Source organism: Poeciliopsis prolifica, unplaced genomic scaffold (genome assembly GCF_027474105.1).
Source record: "Poeciliopsis prolifica strain line A6 unplaced genomic scaffold, Auburn_PproV2 SCAFFOLD056, whole genome shotgun sequence".
NCBI classification, from domain to species: Eukaryota; Metazoa; Chordata; class Actinopteri; order Cyprinodontiformes; family Poeciliidae; genus Poeciliopsis; species Poeciliopsis prolifica.
In genome coordinates, this window is record NW_026562431.1 from 2,226,966 (window position 1) to 2,249,000 (window position 22,035).

General features: G+C 41.7%; 3 protein-coding genes across 6 annotated transcripts in view; 1 reads left to right on the forward strand and 2 right to left on the reverse strand.

Moving 5' to 3' along the window:
* Positions 1-8,097, forward strand: part of pde1a (phosphodiesterase 1A, calmodulin-dependent) — a 45,691-nt gene extending 37,594 nt beyond the window's left edge. For all 3 annotated transcript variants that reach the window (XM_055059876.1, XM_055059875.1, XM_055059874.1), the window contains 6 exons: positions 1,160-1,280; positions 2,178-2,259; positions 2,351-2,471; positions 4,008-4,192; positions 4,777-4,959; positions 5,051-8,097. In XM_055059876.1, coding sequence (XP_054915851.1) covers positions 1,160-1,280; positions 2,178-2,259; positions 2,351-2,471; positions 4,008-4,192; positions 4,777-4,959; positions 5,051-5,097 — 739 coding nt within the window. In that variant the 3' untranslated portion in view covers positions 5,098-8,097. The remainder of the gene's footprint in view (positions 1-1,159; positions 1,281-2,177; positions 2,260-2,350; positions 2,472-4,007; positions 4,193-4,776; positions 4,960-5,050) is intronic.
* Positions 8,098-8,511: 414 nt separating this feature from the next.
* On the reverse strand, positions 8,512-17,407 carry LOC129379291 (NACHT, LRR and PYD domains-containing protein 3-like). 2 transcript variants are annotated; one of them, XM_055059991.1, is made up of 9 exons: positions 17,372-17,407; positions 16,452-16,737; positions 13,434-15,234; positions 12,736-12,912; positions 11,941-12,117; positions 11,128-11,304; positions 10,739-10,915; positions 9,893-10,045; positions 8,512-9,702 (listed from the first exon to the last, which is right to left on the reverse strand). In XM_055059991.1, exons 2-9 carry the CDS (start codon positions 16,729-16,731, stop codon positions 9,693-9,695), a joined length of 2,952 nt encoding a protein of 983 aa, XP_054915966.1. In that variant the 5' UTR covers positions 16,732-16,737; positions 17,372-17,407; the 3' UTR covers positions 8,512-9,692. The 2 variants fall into 2 exon arrangements, with proteins under 2 accessions (XP_054915966.1, XP_054915965.1); XM_055059990.1 differs by lacking the exon at positions 8,512-9,702 and having other exon boundaries at positions 9,796-10,045.
* Positions 17,408-20,855: 3,448 nt separating this feature from the next.
* Positions 20,856-21,978, reverse strand: LOC129379272 (trace amine-associated receptor 13c-like). The gene is made up of 2 exons (XM_055059970.1): positions 21,806-21,978; positions 20,856-21,669 (listed from the first exon to the last, which is right to left on the reverse strand). Exons 1-2 carry the CDS (start codon positions 21,976-21,978, stop codon positions 20,856-20,858), a joined length of 987 nt encoding a protein of 328 aa, XP_054915945.1.
* Positions 21,979-22,035: the final 57 nt, after the last annotated feature.

Below are 22,035 nucleotides of genomic sequence, written 5' to 3' on the forward strand. Positions count from 1 at the left end.
TTGCTGAGGTCGTTTTCACACCTTCAAGGCCTCTGAAGGGCCCGACCAGCTCTGTCTTTCTCTCTCTCTTTCTCCACATGATTTCATCTAAAAAAAAAAAAAGACTCCTCCTTCTCCTTGCTGATGTCACAGCCATGTTGGGATGTGGTGGCCATCCAGCACCAATCCACATCTGGACCATCCAGGGTTGCACAGCAGTCATCAGTGAACAAGTCCAATACCATATATAAATTTTATAGCACAACACAAAACATTTAATCTTTTTGACTCTTAAATCCCAATTTGCATAAAATTTGGAAAACAGTGTGTACATTTGAAACTCAGGTCATAAAGGGTTAAACAAAAGAACCTTATCAAACCTCTATTCCGGTAACTGTGTCTGCATTACATGAGCCATTCAGTTTCAGCAAACAGTTTGCAATTTCATGTGTTGATGTCTCTTGAAACAGCCTGAAATGTGTGGGGCTTCTTGTGAATACTGCACTTTGGCTTTGAAACAAGCTTTTAGAAAAGGTCCACAGTTTTCCTCCTTCAGCAAATACTTTTCCTTTCAGACCCAATTCACACTCATCCGCAGTCAAACTTCCAAATTTAGATCGTCCGTCGTGAGCGCCGCTTCTTGGAAGACGTGTGAGGCCGGTCCATCTGACGGACACAATGAGATCAACAGTGGGAGTTTGGTGCAACGGCCCAACATAAGGTCCTGCAGGCTGCTGGACCAGGACCAGATTGGCCAGTATGTCCCTGTAGGGGATCTGCTCAGAGAGAGAGTTTCACAGGAATAGCGCTGAGTCCGACCGGTCCGGCTTCTGCCTCTCTCTCCGTTTCTCTCTCTGTTTGTCGGTGCTGCAGAAGGTGCGGAGGGAGGCGGCTGTCACGCTATTCACCTCACGCTTGGATGAGATTTTGGGGGAAGACGCTGTCATCAGCCTGTCAGCATGCTGATTCCGCCTGTGTTTCTGAGGCTGACTGTACTCTCTGTAAACAGCACTGTCAATACAAAAGAAAAACACCCGGCAGCTTTTACCTAGCGTACGGCTGCCACGGAGACAGACCCTTTATAGATTGAGCTGTGGTTCAGGAATAACAAAGCTATTTCTGGAATAGTTTGTGCTTCTCACGCTGCTACTAAATCTTTGTTTTTTTTGTCTGTCTCCAGTATAGACAAAGTGAAGGTTTTATCTCTGATGCTTCACGCAGCAGACATCAGTCATCCTGCCAAAGCCTGGCCGCTGCACTACCACTGGACTCACAGCCTGATGGAAGAGTTCTTCAGACAGGTGCACAGCTCTGTACTCCAGTGTGTTTGATGTCTTGCTTCTCCTGAACTTGAGCTGCCAACTTCTCTCAGTCCCCAGGCCTTGATCGTGCTTAGTCCTGAGGGCACGTAAATCCTGGCAGCCCGCCAGGCTTATAATGCACTGGGGGAAAATTTTTTGTGGCAGAATCAGGAAGTCTTTTGTTCCACAAGCAAACCAATTACTTAACTCCTAACAGTGTGCCAGCGTTTTTGTGTTAAATTCACATCATTACCATAAAATTTTCACAAGATAAAGTTTGAAAAATTACCTTTTTTTGAATTTATTCCTTTAGTTTGCATTTCAGTTACATCTTCATGCAGTATATCCAGTTTAGTCTCAGCCATCTTGTCTTCATCTATCTTTCTGTATTTTAACAAGGACAATGTTACAAAAAATCTTGACAAACCTTGTCACTCAGACGTTTTTATTTTTCCATTTCTAAAATAAAGTCAGAAATGAACTCTTAAGAACTCATGGCTCAGTGTATTGGAAAGGAGGCACCAGCTGATTTTGCCTCCTTTGGTGCGTTCATACCAAACGCACGTCCAACGTGTCCAATGAGTCCTGCGTGTCCTACGAATAGCCTGGCAGCAGAAAACAACGACTAGGGAGTCTGACGTACCGTCAACACACCCTCAACGCGCCCCCACATAGAATGAATGTAAACCAGACGTGCATAGCGCTAGGTTCGATGCGTCTGCATTCGTGCACACGCATCCAACTTGACGGGGCGGACGAGGTTCAAAAGCTGCCTGCTTATGTTCTGTTTGCATCGTTTGTCAAGGTTGGTTTGAAATTGATTCAAACCGGATTTGGGAGTGTAAAAAACAAACCCTAAAAAAACTCCTCAGCTTTCATACTTTGTTTCTTCTGCAGGGAGATAAAGAGGTGGAACTTGGTCTTCCTTTCTCTCCCCTCTGTGACCGAAAAGCCACCATGATCGCCCAGTCACAGATAGGTACCAACCTGACCCTTCGGTTTATCACTTTTATAAAGAAATGCTAATGCGTTCGCTCGCTTGTTGAACCCATCTTCCTCTCTGGTTGTAGGTTTCATAGACTTCATCGTGGAGCCCACTTTCACTGTACTGGTTGACACAACAGAGAAGGTGATCGGACCTCTGGTAGAAGAAGACAGGAAGGCCAAAGAGAGTGGAAACAGAAGGTCCAGGTAGTAACACCGTTTTCTACTGACTAATAAAGAAGAACGGGAAATCGTAACAGCAGAAAGCAGTGAGCTGCACAGATTATACCTTTAATGACTCTGGAGAAGCTCATTATGTACCACCTGCATAGAGCAGGGGATTGGTGCTGCTTTGGTGTCTCCTGGTCTCAGTACCGTCCAGATCTGGAAGATGAGGGTGGAGCCGAACCTGAGCTCAGGGAAAACAGATTACCTCACCAAGAGACCACACAGCTCCTCAGAGACTGTGATCAGCTCCACTGGTGCACCTCAGGGCATTGTACTTCTGCCACTCCTTTTTCCTTCCATACATCTGGATCATAGACAGTGAGCGAAACATTTTTGGACACTGCCACGTAACAAGGATGGACATGAGATAAAGTACAGAGGACTGGTAGTGTGATGTGCTGATCGATTCAAGTCTGACCTCCTGCAGATAAACACCACAATTTTTGGATTGGAGGAGTTTGGAGGAGTTACCGTGGTTTCAATCTGTAAGAGGTCTGGGTTGCATCTTGACGACCAAACTGACTGATTAGCAAGAACTAGGAGAGCATTAACCATTAAGACGGGAGCAGTGGAGGACTGGACAGACTGGCCAGGACGGCAGTCTGGTATGGAGATGACACCCTTAACATCACCGGATTAGCAAAGGAGCTCAGAGAACCAGCAGCATCACTCTGACTCAGCAGAGGGAAACGTTCAGGCGCTGAGAACTTCAGCAGACAGAATTAGGAAGTCTTTTGTTCCACATGAAATCCAATTACTTAACTCTAAACACTGAGCCAGCAGATATCAGCTTCTCCCTTTTATTATTCACTAAATGTCTAAGCTCACACAAGAACAACTTTAGTATGTAATTTGATTATATGAATCTCATTGAATTATATCTATCATTTTCATTAGTATCAAATCTTTAACTCTCTGAAGCATTAAATCTCTGAAATGTATGAAAGGCATAAGAGAGAAATATTAAGTGTCATGTAATGTGGGGGGTTTTGAATAAATAATTTCTTAATATTAATGAAACAGTACTATCTTCATTGTCAGATTAGTTCAGTCTATAACATGAGAACAAGGTCTTGTTGCCAATGGAGCTGGTACTTTTTCATCCATATTAAGGAGTTATTTACTCAAAACCCCAAAAAGTCAATTAACAAATATAGAAATTACTAACTTAAAACAATCTCCTATCTCATGCTTACAATCAAAACTTGTAAGTTAGTTTTGATTTGTTTCAAGTGAAGATATTTACACTGGAAACTATATAAAAATACTTGGTAAGAGTTTGTGTTTTTACAGTGTAGCTTTATGAAAATAAAGGTTGGGGATCAGAAATGGCCCTCGTAATTCTCACGGTTGGTTTCAATCAGTGATATTGTTAATCATTGATCCAGTGCTTCAGTCACGCAGCTCAACATGCACATGGAAGCTTTTTGTAAGATGTTCTCCGAATGCTCTTAGTGGACGTGAACAATTCGTCGGCACCTCACTTACGCTCCGCACGGCGCCGCTTTCATTCAGCCTAACAGGAAGCGGTTCGGTCACTGTGGAGTCGGTGCAAAGACACAGCAGCAATCGCCATGGAAACACCGACGATGGACAGATGAACTTTTCCCTGACGGCCATTGACCTGCCTGCTCTGAGGCACCACCTCTCCAGCGTCATCGCCAGCAACAAGGACCGATGGAAGGAGCTGTCTGTGCACGGTATGCAAACGCAAGAACAAACACTTGATTTGGCCTAAAAACTGATTGGAAACTACACAATGTTGTTTGTTTAATGACTGTTAGAGGAAGGAGCTCCAATCAGAAAATACCAATATTGAACTCTTTCCTCGACATGGAAAGTGTTCTGTTTTGCTGGCAGGTCAAAGGAGATTAAGTTTGTGTATATCCCTGCAACATGGAGTGTTGCAGAGATATGTAGGGTCAGGGTTAGATGCTAATTCTGACTAGCTTCCCATTCTTTTCCAGCAAGGAATGGGAAGCTAGTCAGAGTTGACTACTGGGCATACCGGGTTAAAAAAAAACAAAACAAAAACTTTACGAAGCAGAAAATGTGAGACTGCAATGATGTTCTACCTGCCAGCAGCACAATGACCCGACACACATTCATGTTTTTAAAAGGTCCAGTCAAAGTCCATTTCCTTCATTAGTCCTGCTGCCCTGTGTGATTGATTGTTTCTGCTCTGGTCATCACTTCATGGGAGCTCAGGGTCACTCTGAACCTGCAGAGTTCTGATTCTGAGCTTTTAAAATGCTTCCTAAGCTGAAACCTGATTGTGTTTCAGAGCTGGCCAAGAAGGAGAAAGAGGAGACCGAGGCGAAAGACGAAGGTGAAGACGCCCCGTCCCAGGCCTCGCCCAGCCGCGGTGTCACAGATCCACCGCAGAAGTCAGACGATTGCGCTTCGGCTGGAAAGCGTGATGATAAGTCACCCGACCACACGGCTGCGGATCACCTGACCTGGAACGGTATGAAGATGAACATGACAGAAATAAAAAAATCTTTTTTAGCTCCATATGTGGATGAAAACTCACACACTACTGTATTAACTTTCTGCAGGAGCAGAGGAGGAAGAGGAGGATGACAAAGTGCCTGAAAATGCCTGATGACCCAAACCTACAAGTCCTTTAATAATCTGACTTTGACAGATCACCATGGCAACAGGCAGCTCGGTTGCAGTAACCACTAGGGTTTAGACTCTTCTGTGTAAAGAAGCTGACTCAGTGGCTCCTCGGTGGCCCCCAGAGGGCCTCCAGATTATCTGTTTACAAGTGAATGTGGATAAATCACACATCGGAGTGACCACCCCCCATCAGATCATGGCTTCTTAGCAGCTTCCTGGTTCATTTTCTGTCAGGCTCAGAAGGAAATTGTCTGGAAAAACCAAAGAGTGTGTGATGGTTGGCGAATCGCCGTTCACAATTACCGCAGGCACAACGTCGTCTATCAGGACGAGTGAAGCACGAAGCTGTTAAGAAGCAGCTGCGGCGGCGACATCGGCGGGTGTGTAGTTTTGTTTAGACGCCTTCAGTGATCCGTGGCGGGAGCGAGGCGTCGCTGCTGCTCTGCTCTCTGCTCCGACTCCACGCTCTCGGGTATGTCGTAATCACCTGACACACCTCCGCGTCTGCGACGCGAGTTCTTGCCGTTGAGATGCTGGTTGAGTCAAAGCATTGAAGTGGATGTGAGTACGCTGACTCAAACAAGCTTTTAAATTCCTGAAATTACTTTCTTTTACTCTTCAGGAGCTTTGGTCCTCTAATTCAGTTAAAAAAAAATAATTGTAACTCATATCTTCCAAGTACCTTCAAAGAGTCACTGAGAACGGTGACACTTTGGACTGGAGGGATCAAACCGAATCAAATCAAGTCTCACAGCCAATCAGAAGAGGCCTCCGACCGAAGGCCGCGGCTGTGTGTCAGTGATGCTGTGCTAACAATTCAACTTCTAGGCAGCAGAGATGATATTTCACAATAACATGTCGCGGACGTCACCATCGCTTGTCGAAAAGCACCACTGATCCTCCTCCTTCGCTTTTGCCGCCGGTCTTCAAAGGTCTTCATGGCAGTCTGGTCTGACACGGCGAAGTCTGAGGTCTGATCGTTGCTCATTGTGATCAATAGACGTAGCTTTAACTTCCACATTTGTTCTTTGGTCCTGTTCCACGTCCATGAAGCCTGCTTTTTGAGCTCCTCTGGGATTTGGTGTGAAATCTGAAACTTGGTGTAAATGTAAAAAAAATAAAAAAAAGTAGCCTCCGATGATATCCATCTGATGAAAATCACAATAGATTGACAAATTTTATTAATATTACATGTGTGTTGGAGATGTTTTTGTCATATTGAAAAGACAAAGCTTCTAGGACAATGTCCATTGGACAGATGAGACAAAATTTTAGCTTTTTCACAGGACATATCGGCCATAATGTCCAGACACAGAAAACTGAAGCAGGACCGAGACAAGAGCACAATGTCTGCTGTCCAACACGGAGGAGGCTGAGTCATGCTCTGGGGCTGCTTTGCTTTGCTTCCTCTGAAATCTGTGCAGAATAAAACGACTGCCTAGCGCCTTCCAACAAAATAGTGACAGAAAACACAGCTAAAAACTCCCAAGAATGGCTTAGAGCAAAACATTGGACTGTTCTGAATTGTCCTTCTACATTCAATAGGAGCTGAAATCTACCATCTGGAGAAGACGCCCTGCAAACCTCACACAGTTTTCCCTGTCAGTTGAGGAAAGTCCCTGCTGACGGGTGCAGAAGCCTCACTGACACTCACAGTGATTGATTGCAGTTATTACCTTCAAAAATATTAAGTAATTATCATTTTTGTCCGGGCATGTTGCACGAGTTGGCTTTTTAAAATGATTCTGCTGAAACACGATTGAGAAGAAACGTCTGATTTTCAGTGGTTCATTTTCAGGGAGTTTTATTTATCATGACTTTTGTTTGTTTCAACTTATGTCAGTGACCTTTGTGGGCTTTTCATTTTGCGTTGTTTAATTTCTGCTGACCCGTCACACGCCGCCCTGCCTTCACTTGACGCTTGCCTTCCCAAAATTCATTCTCCACTTTATTACCCAGAGTAGACGGGGTTTCTTTGTCCTCTCTTCTCATATCCATTGTTTCCTTCTGTGTTCCTTTTCTTTAAATTGTCTCTCATTCAGATGTTCTTCATATTTTTATTTGTGGACTTTCTGCATCTGTCTTTGTTTCAGTCAAATAAAAACGTCTCTGTCATTGGACGACTGGTCTGTCTGATTGCGAGTCCCTCGACCGCCGCCTTAAACGAAGAAGAGGAACGTAAGAGCTGAACAGTTTAGACGATGCCTCAGACGACCATTTATTTTAATAACTCTGAAAAATAAATGCGGCTGTTTGACACTATCCCGAATTCAACAGAATCCATCACCCCTACGTTCCCATCTTGCATCTCTCTGGTTGCAGACCCAGCAGTTGTCACAGCACCACTAATTCTTCCTGGGATGACACTAAGCATTGTGTGTTGCCAAAGTAACGCCCGACTCTGGCAACGCAGATTGCTTTTTGTCCAGGTGGGGAGCAGAGCAGCAACAGTGAGGTGGTCTGGATTTTACCACAAGGCGTCTTCTTCACGAGATGTTTTCATGCAGCAATGTCTTCTTGTTCTTTAGGACAATGTGTCCACAGCGTAATATTATGACCTTGTATAAACCGTGGAGACAGATCAATAACGGAGGCCCCCGGTCTTCTGATGAGAACCAGATTACTGCAGCTCTTCATCCAGGCCGACTCTCTTCTCTGTGTCACCGTTGCGACTGCTGACTGTGAAAAATGGCGGGGCGGCCGCAGTATGGCCACGGCGATGAGGTCATTGTCGGATTCCACGTTAACGGCCAAAGAGCCGTCGCCAAGCCAAGATGACCAACAGTGAAGACTCTGTAGACGCTCAGATCGCTGTGTCTGTCCATGCGATGTTCGCTGTGGTCGTTGTGTATCCTTGGCTCTTCGTGTTACAGAGTGTGTATGTTGGAAATGGGAGGTCGAGAGAGACACAGAGAGAGAGACAGTGTGTGTGTGTGTGTGTATGCTGTACAGTCATTTATTGTATTAAATATCCTAAACTCCGCTTCTCTGATCTCTTTTTTCTAATCTTACTGATGTTGGATGGTTGCAGTAAAACATTTTTGGTGAACTTCTGCCATTGTTGAGATTGTATCGTAGACATTTTACACAAAAAAACAACAAAAACTGGAACCAAATATTCCCAAAGATGAGATATAACATCTCTTCCTTAATTACGGTAAACAATCACTTTGGATGTGATTCTGCTTGTGCTTTGGAGCAACTTCTAGTTGTACGTCAGAAATACCAGGACAGGAAACATGGAAATGACACGTGTGAAGTTTTGATGAAAACGTTCCAACATTCACAGTGTGGGGTGAAGGTTTGACCCCCCACCGTTCTGACCTCAGCAGAGCAGAGTTGCGTGATGAGTCACAGATCCTCCAGAAAGTGTTTCCAATGCAACCAAAGGAGATGCTGGAGAGCAACAAACTTTATTTTTACTCTTCATAAAGAAGAAAAAAAGAAATGTTTGACATAAAAAAGAAGCTACATCTCTCTAATTAAAAAAAACAACATCATTTAGTCACTGAGCTCATTGCAGCAGCAGATAAAATGACCAAACATCTATAGATAATATTATGAAAAAAAAAAACAAAAAAACATCCAAAACCTGCATGCGAATAAAGAGAACTGCAGGCTGGGATCTGTTGACTCGATGTCTATTTCACATGCTTTAGTTGCAGGCTGAGAGTAAATCGGAGAGAAACTTTCCAGTTGAATCAAGTTCAGATCAAAACTCACAAAGCCACCGAGTGGAACGGATTTGGAATTGAATCTTCATCCATCCAAAGAAACGCAACATCAGCGGTGATGGCGAGAGGAAGCTTGAGGCGATCCATCCATCTGTCTGATTCATGATTTCATTCGCTCCGCCGCAACATCAGGTGACCAGCAGATGCAAAACAGGCAGCGTGAAAACATTTATTCATCCTTAAACTGAATAAAGAAGTAAATCGTGTTTAATACCTAAATTATGATTACAAACTTAATCTGTTTTTATAAAACAGTGCAGGAGATTATTGCAACTCCCAAGCTTGTTGCAAACCCTGGGAACTTATTTATCAAACACAAAATCACTGTTAAGATAGAAAAATGCCCAGTGAAGGGTAGGAAGAAAAGGAAGATGTGGAAAATCAGCTGTGACTCTGTGGTTTAGATAAACAAAACTGCAGCATCTACCTGACCCAATACAACAAGCACACACCAACAGAACAATGTATATTTATAATAAGTATCTATTTAGGACAGCCACCGCTTAAGCAAAACCATGGATTATGCAGCAATAAAGCAAGCAATAACTATGGAACTAACACACTCTGTTTATCTCGTTTCATAACTACATACATATAGGTAAAGTCTGAATGTTAGAACATAGCCTGGATCTGGACCCTCTGCTCTGAAACATCCGGAGAGGGAATCAGCCGACCCTCGTCTCCTTACTCAGAATATTTTCGAAACTTTAATGAGAAAATAAACAGGATACAAAAAATCTTTCATCCCAAAGTTCATCATCGGAATCTCTTTTCAACTGCATCTTCAAGCAGGCATTCAGGCGACTCATCGGGACACAGCGATGCTTCTCTCTTTTTCCTGAGATCATTTCAACCTGCAGAGAGGAGAGGAGATCAGCTGACTGCTGCAGCACAGCCAATGGACTCCATCACCACAGTGTTTGTGAAGCGGCAAGATTCCGTCTCATTGTCCGTGTGTCCAATCAGGAAGCCGCAGCTTCCCTGGAAACACTAGAGCTTTGCTTGGATGCTTTGAACCGGACTCACTCACAACCATCTACTGACCTCACAGTCTTCACCAGATCCTTCAGCTGCTGAATGTCTGAACTCTTCAGTTTGTTCGAAAGCAGGTCCAGTTGTTCCAGATGGGAGGGGTTGGACTTCAGAGCCGAGACCAGAGAAGCACAGCTGACCTCTGACAGCTTGCAGTTCACCAAACTGAATGAGAAACATGAGGCCAACGCTGAAGCCAACCAGATAAAGGTCAAGACAATCCAACAGAACCAGTTAAAGATCCAGATTAATATTTATGACATTAATGCTGCTGCTTTTAGAAAGACCTGCTAACTTCAACTTTTGAAATCTCGTCTCCACCAGCTTACGCATCAATGCAAGTCCAGCTTCTGCAGCCAAATTATCCAATTTTCCCAGAAAATAAACAAATTTGAAGGAATTTTGGAGGAAATGTGAACAAATGTACATTAATGCAGACACATTTTAATTACTGCACAGTCACAAAAACATGGAATCATGGAGAACATTTAACGTAAAACTTCAGGACCTGAAACACATGGAGCCAGATCACTGTACTGGGACATGTTACAATATGTTAGTCAGTAAAATCACTCCAGGTTCTCACATAAGTGTTAAAGAATAAATCAGTGATCATTACATTTCAGAAACTGAAATAATTTTTCTAAACTGGGTTGAATGACCTCTGACATGCTTTACATAAGTTTTTTTTATATACTCTGAGGGTCTGTCCTGTTGTGACCTTAGGTCAGGGGTCAAACTCAGTAGCACATTATCTCCAAGTCCAGGAAGAAATTCAGAAAAAGTATTAGAGGAGAAGATATGAACTTTGTTTTCAAATTAATTATACCACAAATATGAACGGATATGATCTTGTACCTGAGTCTTTGTATTTTACAGTCAGGACTCTGTAGAAAACCACAGAGCTCTTTGACTCCAGCGTCTCTGAGATGTTTGTTGTAGTTTAGGTTGAGTACTGTCAGATGGGTCGGGTTGGACTTCAGAGCTGAGGCCAGAGAAGCACAGCTGATCTCTGACAAACTGCAGCTTCTCAGTCTGAGGAAAGAATGAAACGTGTGAGCTGAAGATGAACTGCTTGGGCTTCATTAAAATCAAAGAAACTTTAACTGGGACAAGCCGGAGAAGAAGAGACAAACGTTTCCAGGGAGACCTAGAGTATGGGTTAAAAAAAAAAAAAAAAAAAAGTCTGCCATTCGCAAATTTCACATCAGACATATCAGTGCTGAACTAAAAATATGGCTTCTGACCTCAAGGTCTGTATTTTGCAGAAAGGAGTCTGAAGAAAAGCACAAAGCTCCTTCACTCCGGCGTCTTTCAGGCCATCGTTGAGGCTCAGGTTCAGTTCCTTCAGATGGGTCGGGTTGGACTTCAGAGCCGAGACCAGGGAAGCACAGCTGAGCTCTGTCAACCCGCAGTCTTGCAATCTGGATGTAGAATTATAAGGTGTGAGCTGAAGTCAATAAACTGAAACGAATGAGTAAAAATGTAGAAATGAAATAAATTCACTGATTGCAGAAATCACAGAAACAGGATGAACTGATGTCAGAGGAGAACGAGCTGGTTGATATAACGCATCAGCCTGTGGCGTGTAAGACAACAATGTCCAGACTACGTTTCTATAGCAACGTGCCGGCCAGCTCTGTCCTGTCTTCAACTCTTCTCCTGCTGGTCAGTTTTCACGTGGTTTTAATCAGTGCCAGGCCGTCCCACAGGACTGTGTGTAATGAGATCAGGGCTTTATTCCACCAGTAAAACCCTTCTGCATTCTGTGGGTCCATTAAACATCAGTTCAAATATGAAAGGATTTCTGGCGCTATGACAAAAAACTGTTAAGGACGTCAAAAGAAAACATGTCTCTGACGTGATGGGTCAAATGGTCATGATCTTTGGGTTTCAATTGTTCACAGCCTGGACTGAACCTGCTGCAGGTGAAACTTTTTGCAGCATTTCATTGACAGAGTCACCTCACATTTGTCCATTGGTGAAAGCAGACAAAGATAAAGTTAAGTGGCAACACAAATGTGACATCAGAAACATCGTCTCTAAACTACAAAACTGACCTCAGTTTTTGTATTTTGCAGAGAGGAGTACACAGGAAACCACAGAGCTCCTTCACTCCAGAATCTCTCAGGTCGTTGTTGCCATTCAGGTCCAGTTCTGTCAGATGGGAGGAGTTGGACTTCAGCGCTGAGAACAGGGAACACCAGCTGGTCTCTGACAAGCAGCAATTCTCCAACCTGAGCAAAGAAAATATGTTAGTTAAACCAACAGGATGGAGGCTAAAACTGAATTATGAACAAAAAAACAAGAAATAAAATTGCTGAAGAATCGGTGGAGAAAAAAATATGCTGATGAAAGAACTTATGGAAAAGAAAATGAAGGACAAATTCATAAAAGACGATGTGATGGTCAAGTACCACATCAGGCTTCTATTGTTAGCTGCTATTATAGGCGCTCTGTTGAAGCTTCATCCCTGTTTTCCATGGATTGGTTGAAAACTTTAACCTTCCCAGATGTCCCTCCTAACACTAATGAACCTCAGCATTAGTCTTCCAATCCAGCATGTTGCACACATTATACACGGGTAAGTTGATGACAATAAGAGTTGGAAGACATTGACTTATTTTCCTCATTTTTGTTCATCAGTCAAAAGCATTTTAAAGTGAGAAGAATTGAAAAAATAATGTTCAGTCTGAAAGAAAAAAAATGAATTTATGAGGTAAGGCATTTTAGAAATAAGATTCCGACAGACAGGAGGTTGTTTTAAAAGATAATACATCAGAATAAAATTATGTTTTACAACAAGTGCTGAAATATTTGTGACTGATTTTATTGGATAAATGAAGAACACTAACTTCAAACTCTTCACTATGCTGACTGAAGTCTCCAGGATCTCACACAGATGCTTCATTCCAGAGTCTTTCAGTTTGCAGAACTGACTTATTTCCAGTTCAGTCAAATGGGAGGGGTTGGACTGCAGAGCCGAGGCCACAACTTCACATTCAACCTCTGAGAGCCAACACTTACCAAGTCTGCGATTAGAGAAGAAATAGTAAGTTGTAATAACAATCATGCAATCTGTTATAAACACAGAATAAAATAGGATGACATGCATCTGTCGTGGTCTGTCATTGTCTGAAAGAAACAAAGGGTTGGATGATTTTATAATAGCAGATAAAGATCCTAAAAGGTGAATCATGTGGTTGCAGCCCAGAGGTGCTAGAAGTTTGAAACGTGTCTGTGGATGATAGGGGTTTTCATATAAAACAGAGATTTTGATGAATTTCAATATAAGACTGACACTGATAAAAGTGAGATATTTTTTTAAATGATTAAAAAGAAATCTCTAAATACCAAACACTGGAGCAGTGCTGTCCTGGATGAGCATAACATTTAGATATCTGAATGGTTGAAATAGTCCAAAGGGTGAAGGATGATGTAAAGGCCAACAAATGTCTAGAAGCAATCTCTCGAAGAATGAAGAAGAAACAGGACAAAAAAAGAGACAGCTAGGCCAAATCAGCATTCAGACCACAAAGACATCTGGACTTACACGGCCTTCCTGCAATTTGTCACAGCCGGAACCAGTCTCTGTTGTCCATCTGTTGTTGTGTTGTACTTCTTTGGGTCCAACTCGTCAAGAACCTCCTCTGACATCTGCAGCATGTAGGCAAGAGCTGAGCATTGGACCTCTGAAAGTTTCTTCCCTGACTCCAGGAGCTGTTGAATCGCCTTACAGAATGAGAGGTCATTCATCTCCATCAAACAGTAAAAGATGTTGATGCTTCTATCAGGACAGATGTCATCAGTGTTCATCTTCTTCAGATTGTCTGTGATTCTCCGGATCGTTTCTGGGCTGTTCTCTGTCTGACCCATCAGGCCTCTTAAGAGTCTTTGGTTGGACTCCACAGAGAGGCCATGAAGGAAGCGAACAAACAGGTCCAGGTGGCCATTTTCACTGCTGAGGGATTTCTCCATGACCTTCTTCAGGAACTCATCCAGTGTGTAGCCATGGTCTGTTTTCTTGGACAGGCTCAAGAAAGAAGTCAAGAAGTAATACAAAGACGAGTGGTCGTCTTCTTCCAGGAGCATCATCATTACCTCTGTATTCTTTGTGGTGAAACTGTGGAGCATGTAGACTGCAGCCAGAAACTCCTGGATGCTCAGATGAACAAAGGAGAAGACAGAGGTTTCGCCCATCCCCGTCTCCTCTTTAAAGATCTCAGTGAACACTCCTGAGAAAGAAACATCTTTGATCTCTATGCCACAATCCTGGAGGTCTGACTTATAGAAGATGAGGTTTCCATTTAGCAGCTGCTCCAAAGCCAGTTTTCCCAAAGCCTGAACCATCTTACTGATGTCTGGATCTCGTTCAGCTCCCCCATCATACTTTCTCTTCTTGATTTTGATCTGAACCACCAAGAACTTGATGTACATCTCGGTAAGGGTCATGGGCAGCTCTCCTCCCTCTTTGCTCTTCAATTCATCCTCCAGAACATCAGCAGTGATCCAGCAGAAGACTGGGATGTGGCACATAATGTGAAGGCTTCGGGATGCGGTGATGTGTGATATGATCCTGTTGGCCTTCTCCTCATCATCTCTGAATTTCTTCCTGAAGTAGTCCTCCTTCTGTGAGTCGGTGAACCCCTTGACCTCTATGACCCTGTCTATAAACTCAGGAGGGATCTGTTTGGCTGCTGCAGGTCGCGTAGTTATCCAGAGGAGAGCAGAGGGAAGCAGTTTCCCCCTGATGAGGTTTATCAGCAGAACATCCACTGAGGTGGACTCTGTGACATCAGTCAGGATCTCTTTGTTGTGGAAGTCCAGTGAAAGTCGACTCTCATCCAGACCATCAAAGATAAACAGAACCTGGTACTGTTCAAAGTTACAGACATCTTTGCTTTTAATAAATAATTTATGGATTAGTTCCACCAAGCTGAACCTTTTTTCTTTCAATGTGTTCAGCTCTCTGAAAGTGAATGGAAATATGAACTGGATGTTCTGGTTGGTTTGGTCTGCAGCCCAGTCCAGAGTGAACTTTTGTGTTAAGACTGTTTTCCCAATGCCGGCCACTCCCTTTGTCATCACTGTTTTAATTGGTTGGTTATTTTCAGGTTGGGGTTTAAAGATGTCTTCTAGTAGGATTGTTTTTCCTGGTTTGCTGGTTGCTCTTTCAATCTGTCTGACTTCGTGTTCATTATTAACCTTTCCAGATCCTCCATCCAAGATGTAGAGCTCTGTGTAGATATCGTTTAGAAAGGTTTTCTTTCCAGCTTCTGCGATGCCTTCACGGAGACATTGCAATGTCTTCTTCAGATGTTCTTTGTGGCCATGTTGACACAGATCAGCAAAATCTGAGGAAAGAAGCAAAGACACAAAAGAAAACACTTCAGCAAATTAAGACTCACACTAAGTGTATTGTTTTTATGTCAAGTTATTCAAACGAGGGGGTCATTGCAACTACAGACCAGGAGGAGAATTTAATTCAGATGAAACCTGAGATCAAAAATGGCAGACATGAAAAAGAAAAACATGAAGAGAGGAAAATATACAACTTGGCCTTTTAATAAATGGACTCCTGCACGTGAATTGTGCTAAGCATTCTAAACCATTTTGCACAAGAGGTCGCCTTGCTCCTTTTTTGCCCATCTGCAGAAAAAAACGTTTCACAGATTTTGACCCACAGCTCAGCAGAAGGTGTGTCAGACCATAGAGCTCGACACATTCTGATTCTAACTAAAGTCCATCATCATTTCACCAAATTATGTCTGCTAAATGGGCAGGACAAACCTGGCAGAAAGACTAAGATGAAAGCCCAAGGAAGAGGGAATAATGGTGAATGTGGAATGGAAGTTCTTTGGAGTGAAATGAATTCCCAGAATCAGGTAAGTAAAATGATTCATCCAAAAGATTGATTCTTTTCAAGCTGATATGACTTTATGTCTGCAGAAGGTTGTTGTCTAAAGATTTAACCCACAGATTTTATCCTTGCCTTGCCAGTGAAGTCAATGCAATATTTCTTTTATCTATGGAATACACCTTTATAGACTTGCTAATCAATGCTTTACTTAAGGATAGTGTGAGCATTTTAGCATGTACTGTGATAGAAACTAAAAAGAGCCCTTGTACGACCAACCCCTGACATCATTAAATTCACAAAGAAGCGATTCTGTGGTCCGCCTCACATCAACAAGCACAGTTTTCCAACTCAACAGGTCTAAGCACAGGTAGCATTGTTCTGCTCTGTCTTTATGTTGACTCAGACTTTTAGGATATAACCTACTGACTAATGAGTTCATCAAAAGTTGACTGATCTATCTGATCAACTAAAATTTAATTGATAAGCAGCCATTTTCTTCAAATCCTGAGTTTTTCTATGCATCAAGACCAACAGGCTGATTTCCAGTGAATAAATCGTGCCCAGATGATGCCTTCTGATGATTCTGGCCATCATGTGGTCTAAAGATCCTGAACCAGTCTTTGCGGAGGGTGAAGGGTTTCTTGTCTAATGTGCCTCTGGTCCAAGCATCTGAAATCAGAAGGATATGAAGTTCTCCTGTCTGTTACTGACCTTCAACTGCGGCTTCAGGACTCGGGTCACTGAGCTTCTTCACCAGGTCAATTCTCTTGATCTTTTCCAAAATAGTCCTCATAACTATTACAGCTCCAGCGAACTGGTACGTCTGCACCATTAGGTCCACGACGTCGAGCCTCTCCGCCTTCTCCAGCTTGGAGGCCTTGATGGGATCCATGCCATTCCAGATCTCTCTCTTTAGGTGCCATTTGAAGCTACCAAATTCATTATCAACTATATCATCCAGGATGCCAGCAAGTCTTTCCTCCTCACCCATCTCCACCTATAACATAAATCAGAGAAATTGACTAAAGCAGACATTATTAATTTACTGTCCGGAAAATAATCTCTGTTCTGAAAGAAGGTTCGGCCAACTCTTTCTAGAAACTCAAAGTTAAATTACTCTCAAAATGACTTTCTGGTTCCAGAAATTTTTTTCTCACTGATATTCAAGGTCCATGTTTGACTGCAACTTTACGAGCTTTCAAAAACTGTGCAGCCCAGACTGTAATGAAGGTTGCCGAATATTTTGGTTGCAAATAAAAACAGCATACCTCAGTTTCCTTTCACTTCCCTGTTATGCAATACTTTGAGTTTGACTCACAGAAATAAAACTGGGAGGTGACAAAATATGATTGGTGTTTGCCAAGGATGAGTGTTTAGAAAAAAATCCTGTCATGTTATGCAGGTATAACTATTTAATAGGGATTTTTTTCCTAAAAGCCAGTGAAGCCAAATAAATAATCTGTTTCTTCTGATCTTATCATCCTCTCCTTCTCACAGATGATACACAACTTCATTTTGACTAAACTACAGAAATTGAGTTTTAAAATATGCACTGCTGTCCAAAAAGTTCAAAGACAAGAAACCGTCTCAAGACAGGAGGGAAACAAGAAGATCGTGTCGTAAACACTCACCGTGATTCAGATCTTTGGTTCTCCTTCTGCTCTGCTCACATATGGAGTCTGAGCCAGGTAGACCGGTTTCTCCTGATCCCATTATACCTGGCCCACCGACGCCCCCTTCTTACAGCATGGGTGTGTATATCTGTGTTGAAACATGTCAGGAGTCTCCTCTGATAATCTTCACTTCACAAGGAGACAAGTGTAGCTCATCAAGTTCAGATATGAAGAGATATGCACTGCAAAAACACCAAGCCTTACGAAACTTACTTTGTGATCTAGTTTCTAGTGCAAACAGGTGAGTGCACTTGAAATGCGACAAAACTAACTTACAAGTAACTTTTCAGAAAGATCTAGGAGTTTGTTCTCAGTACATAATTCATTAATATTGATTTTATAAACTGCTAGTTGCACTGATAGATTATTTCACTTAAAACATGGAAAATAGATTAAAAGACTTATAACAAGCCAATCTTCATGTTTGAAATACATTTTAGGATCATAGTCCATCTACATTGCACTCTCATTCTACCCAACAACATATAATAAAAACAAAACTAATAATAAATAATAATAATAATAATATAATAATAATAATAATAATAATAATAATAATAATAATAATAATAATAATAATAATAGTTGCTGCTCAGTATCAGGGTTTGTTGCAAAAGTCAGTGACTCGATGTAATCAACTGGGTTTCCTCAGATTGACAAAAAAAACAAAACTTCTTACCAACTGAAATAAACAATAAACTTTATTGCATTGTTCAGTAAACAGGATAGATACAGGATGAGTGTTTTTGAATTTTAATCTGCATGATTTGATTAAACTGAATATAGAGCTGATGTCTTTGGTTGAGTGTCTTCACAGCTGGAAATTCATGTCTTGTCATAAAACCCAATTTAATTCATTTCACATCTTGAAAAATGTTAAAAATGTTTGTTTTTATATGAAGCATGCATTTTTCTTAAATAAATGTATTAATTCATGTAAAAGTTTGATGTTATTTCTCATGTTTACCTGACAGTCTGATAACATTTTGGTGATTTTTTCCTAAAGAATTGGGTTTAAAAAAGAAATGAATTCATTAAATGAAGTCAAACAGATAAACATGTCATGTTAAACTGTTTAACAGGTTGTCACAATCCTTTATACAATATCCAATCAAATCTTGTTAGCCTCCGGGGTTTAAGTTACACAAGCAGTTTGACGCAGTTCTTGTAAAGGTTAAATATCTGCCAAGTTACAACAGATTTCAACTTGCCAGAGGCATTTCAGATGTTTTTCAGTCTGTCGCGCTGTTTTCCAAGAATTTATTGAATCGTTTCTGCACTGCTTGCACGTCCAGACTTGGGCAAAGTTTTTGTTGTCACACAGATGGCCTCACATTTGACTCTAGAAAAGAAATTAACCTTAAACCTAACCCTAACTCAACACCAATTGTCTCCCATCAACCGTCTGGTAATATTAATCAATAATTTATAGGAGAGAAAATTATTGACAGTAGAATGATCTTGCATCTTCCAACAAACTTCTTCTTAACAAGGCTCTTAAAGATATATTTAAGCCAATAACTACTTCTTGTCATGACCAAAGCAATGGCTGTCACATGGCTTTTGGACTGCTGGGTCAGAACCACAGTGCAGTACAGCAGTGATAGACGCACAACCAGCAATCAGCAGAACATTTCGGCACAACACTGGGTGGCAGTCGAGCTCAGTGGATGGCACCTTGAAATTGTAAATCTTTTAAATATATTCAGAAGTAAATTAATACAGGAAGAAGACACGTATATATATATGCAGATTTTAACAAGTTGTGGAAGATCTTTTAATGTAGTTGCATGGAATATATACTCATTTTATTTCAGTGTTGCAGTGTTATCAGATGGAAATAATATATGTAGTCATTTTAATTATCATTTTAATATGTATTATTTATTAATCTCATGACTTTTACCTTTCAAAAGTTCTAATGTGGACGTCAATTCATTACTCCAGGACGAACCTATGCTGCCATCAAGTGGCCTAATTTGGCAATTACACTTCTGTTTTGGAAGTTGAAGTTTAACATTTCGACCTGTAGGTAAGAAATGAGGTTAAAATTGTTTTAGTTTCCACCATATGTGTAAGAAAAAGGTAATATGAAATAAACTAGAGCTTGAATATACCACGTAATATGGCTAATAATCTGTTTTTAGGTGTCAAATAAAATTGGTGCATTAGACTTCACATTCATAATAATAGGGCCAGATGTAGGACTAACGCGAGATTTGAGATTAGGGCAAGAAGAGCAGAAAACAGAGAGCTGCCTCCTTCCATAACATGAAACTGTTATGAACAAGTTATGAACAACTCTTGCGTATTGAAGCGCAAGGGTTTTGCTGAGTCTAGACCAGTTCAACATTAAGGGCTCAGTTAAACTCATTATCAGCGTTAAGAGCAATTTCAAGACAAGTTTCTACCACATTACCTGCTGACACACCTTATTTTCTTAGTTTCTAAGGCTTCAATGGGACGCCTGAGTGTGTTTATTTTCAGAGGTGTCTTTAGGTTTGGTTTACTCTGTTATTGCTACTAGAAGCAGCACTTTCACGTGTGCGTCAGTAAAATCCAGACAGTGATTAGACTTGTTTAAGTTGAGTGGGAATTCATTCATGGGACATGTGGAAATGTCCCATGCAGGACATTTTTGAAACATGTCGGACGATTTACTGGAATGACTCAGATTTGTATTTGTTTGAAGGTGTTATGGTGACCTCTTTGCATATTTTACACTGGACAGTAAACATTATTTTTGGTGCAACAAGATCATATCTAGCTCTAGTTAAAAACCTCCTGAATTCATGCTTGATCAGTGGTCGCAAGGAGACATTTAATAGAAACAGCAAAGCTTGTGTTTAAGCAGCAAGTCTCTTGGCTGGATGTTTTCGTCAGGATTGGACCTTGGACTCGGAGGAGAGTTATATGAACATGCGAGTCAGATTCTAGGTCCCCTTGTCTTTGTTTATCTGTCTCTAAATCTGCTGAGAAGTTTTTTGGATGCATGTGTGACTCGTTGATCCTGTCATCATACTGAGGCATGATTGTACCTTTCATGTTTGAAAATCAAACTGTTAAACATGTTACTTTAACAGGAATGCTTATACATAGTTTATACACCATAAACTTTCATGGTGTATATGAGACATTTTATTTTATGAGACATTTTATTTTATGTCTCATAAAATAAGATATTTTATGAGACATTAAATATTTCTCAAAGGACGTTGAGAAACGTCCTGCTTCATAGTTATAAAATACTACTAATAAAAAAAAAAACTACTGGTGCCAGAAAAATGTAAAACAACTTCATTGGAAATCAATGGCTGCTGGCTGGAAATACGTGATAAAATGTATTTGAAATCTTTTTATTGAGGATGTGCCCCACTTTTAACCTCTCTATAGATTGTTTTGCACAATATTATTATTATTTTTATGGTCATTTCTATCTATTTTACAATACATTAGAGTCACAAGAGCCAGGAAGCAAAATCTGGAAAGTGACAATGAGCTTTACTGCTTTTCTAAACCAGGGATAGAACAGTGCATAGATCACAGGGTTTAGAGTGGAGTTGAAATAAAACAGGAAGAGCGAATAGGATGCGTAGCTCTCACTGAGCAGATTGTCCCCTGCGAGGGAGAAACAGTAATACGGACAGTAACATATCAGAAAAACCACCACCAGAACACCAAGAGTCCTGGCTGCTTTCAGCTCAGATTTCTTGGTCACGTTCACCGAAAGCTGCAGAGTGACGGCCGTGACGTGAGCGCGCACGGCGCGGGCCTGGGACACGGCCGCCACAAACACTCGCATGTACAGCACTATGATGGCCGCAACCGGAAGGACAAAACTCACAATGAGGTCGACGGTGTCTGCGATAAAGTCGACAGAAATGAGACAGTCTCCCACGCAGGATTTGTGCCTGCCTGGCTTCACCAAGTCATCTAACACCACAAGGCAGCCGTAGATAACAGAGCAAAGCCAACACAGACAGACAACAGCTTTAACTCTTCTGTCTGTGACTCTGGTGGGGTAACGCAGGGGGTCACAGATAGCCAGATAGCGGTCAACCGATATGAGGACCATGTCTCCGACTGACGCAGAGGTGATGACAAAGGACAGAGAGTTATACAGGGAACAAGCGAGATCGCCAAAAAACCAGCAGCCTGTGTTCCGGATGATTTCTGCAGGCATCAACAGGAGACCCAGGAGGAAGTCTGAGACAGCCAGCGAGAGGAGGATGGCGTTAGTGGGTGTGTGAAGCTGCCTGGAGAGAGACAGAAAATCAATATCAAATCAATACATGCTGGTTTTACACTAGCACAACTTTATACAGCTTTGTGCAAAAATAACTCAAACAATAATAATGATAATGATAATAATAAAAAAGATTAAATCGCGACTTGAAATGGGAGACTGAGATGATGACGAGCAGGTTGAGAGACGCTGTCAGCAGAGAAATAGAAGACAGCATGATCTGAGGGATCACGGCGCCGGTCCAGGTCCATCCAGGCTTCCTGCAGGAGCTGTTGGTTAACTCTGGAAAGCAGAACTCATCTCCAGACTCCAGCTCCATCTTCACATGATGCGCAAAACAATCAGCTGCAAAGTCTGATTATATACCTGATGAATG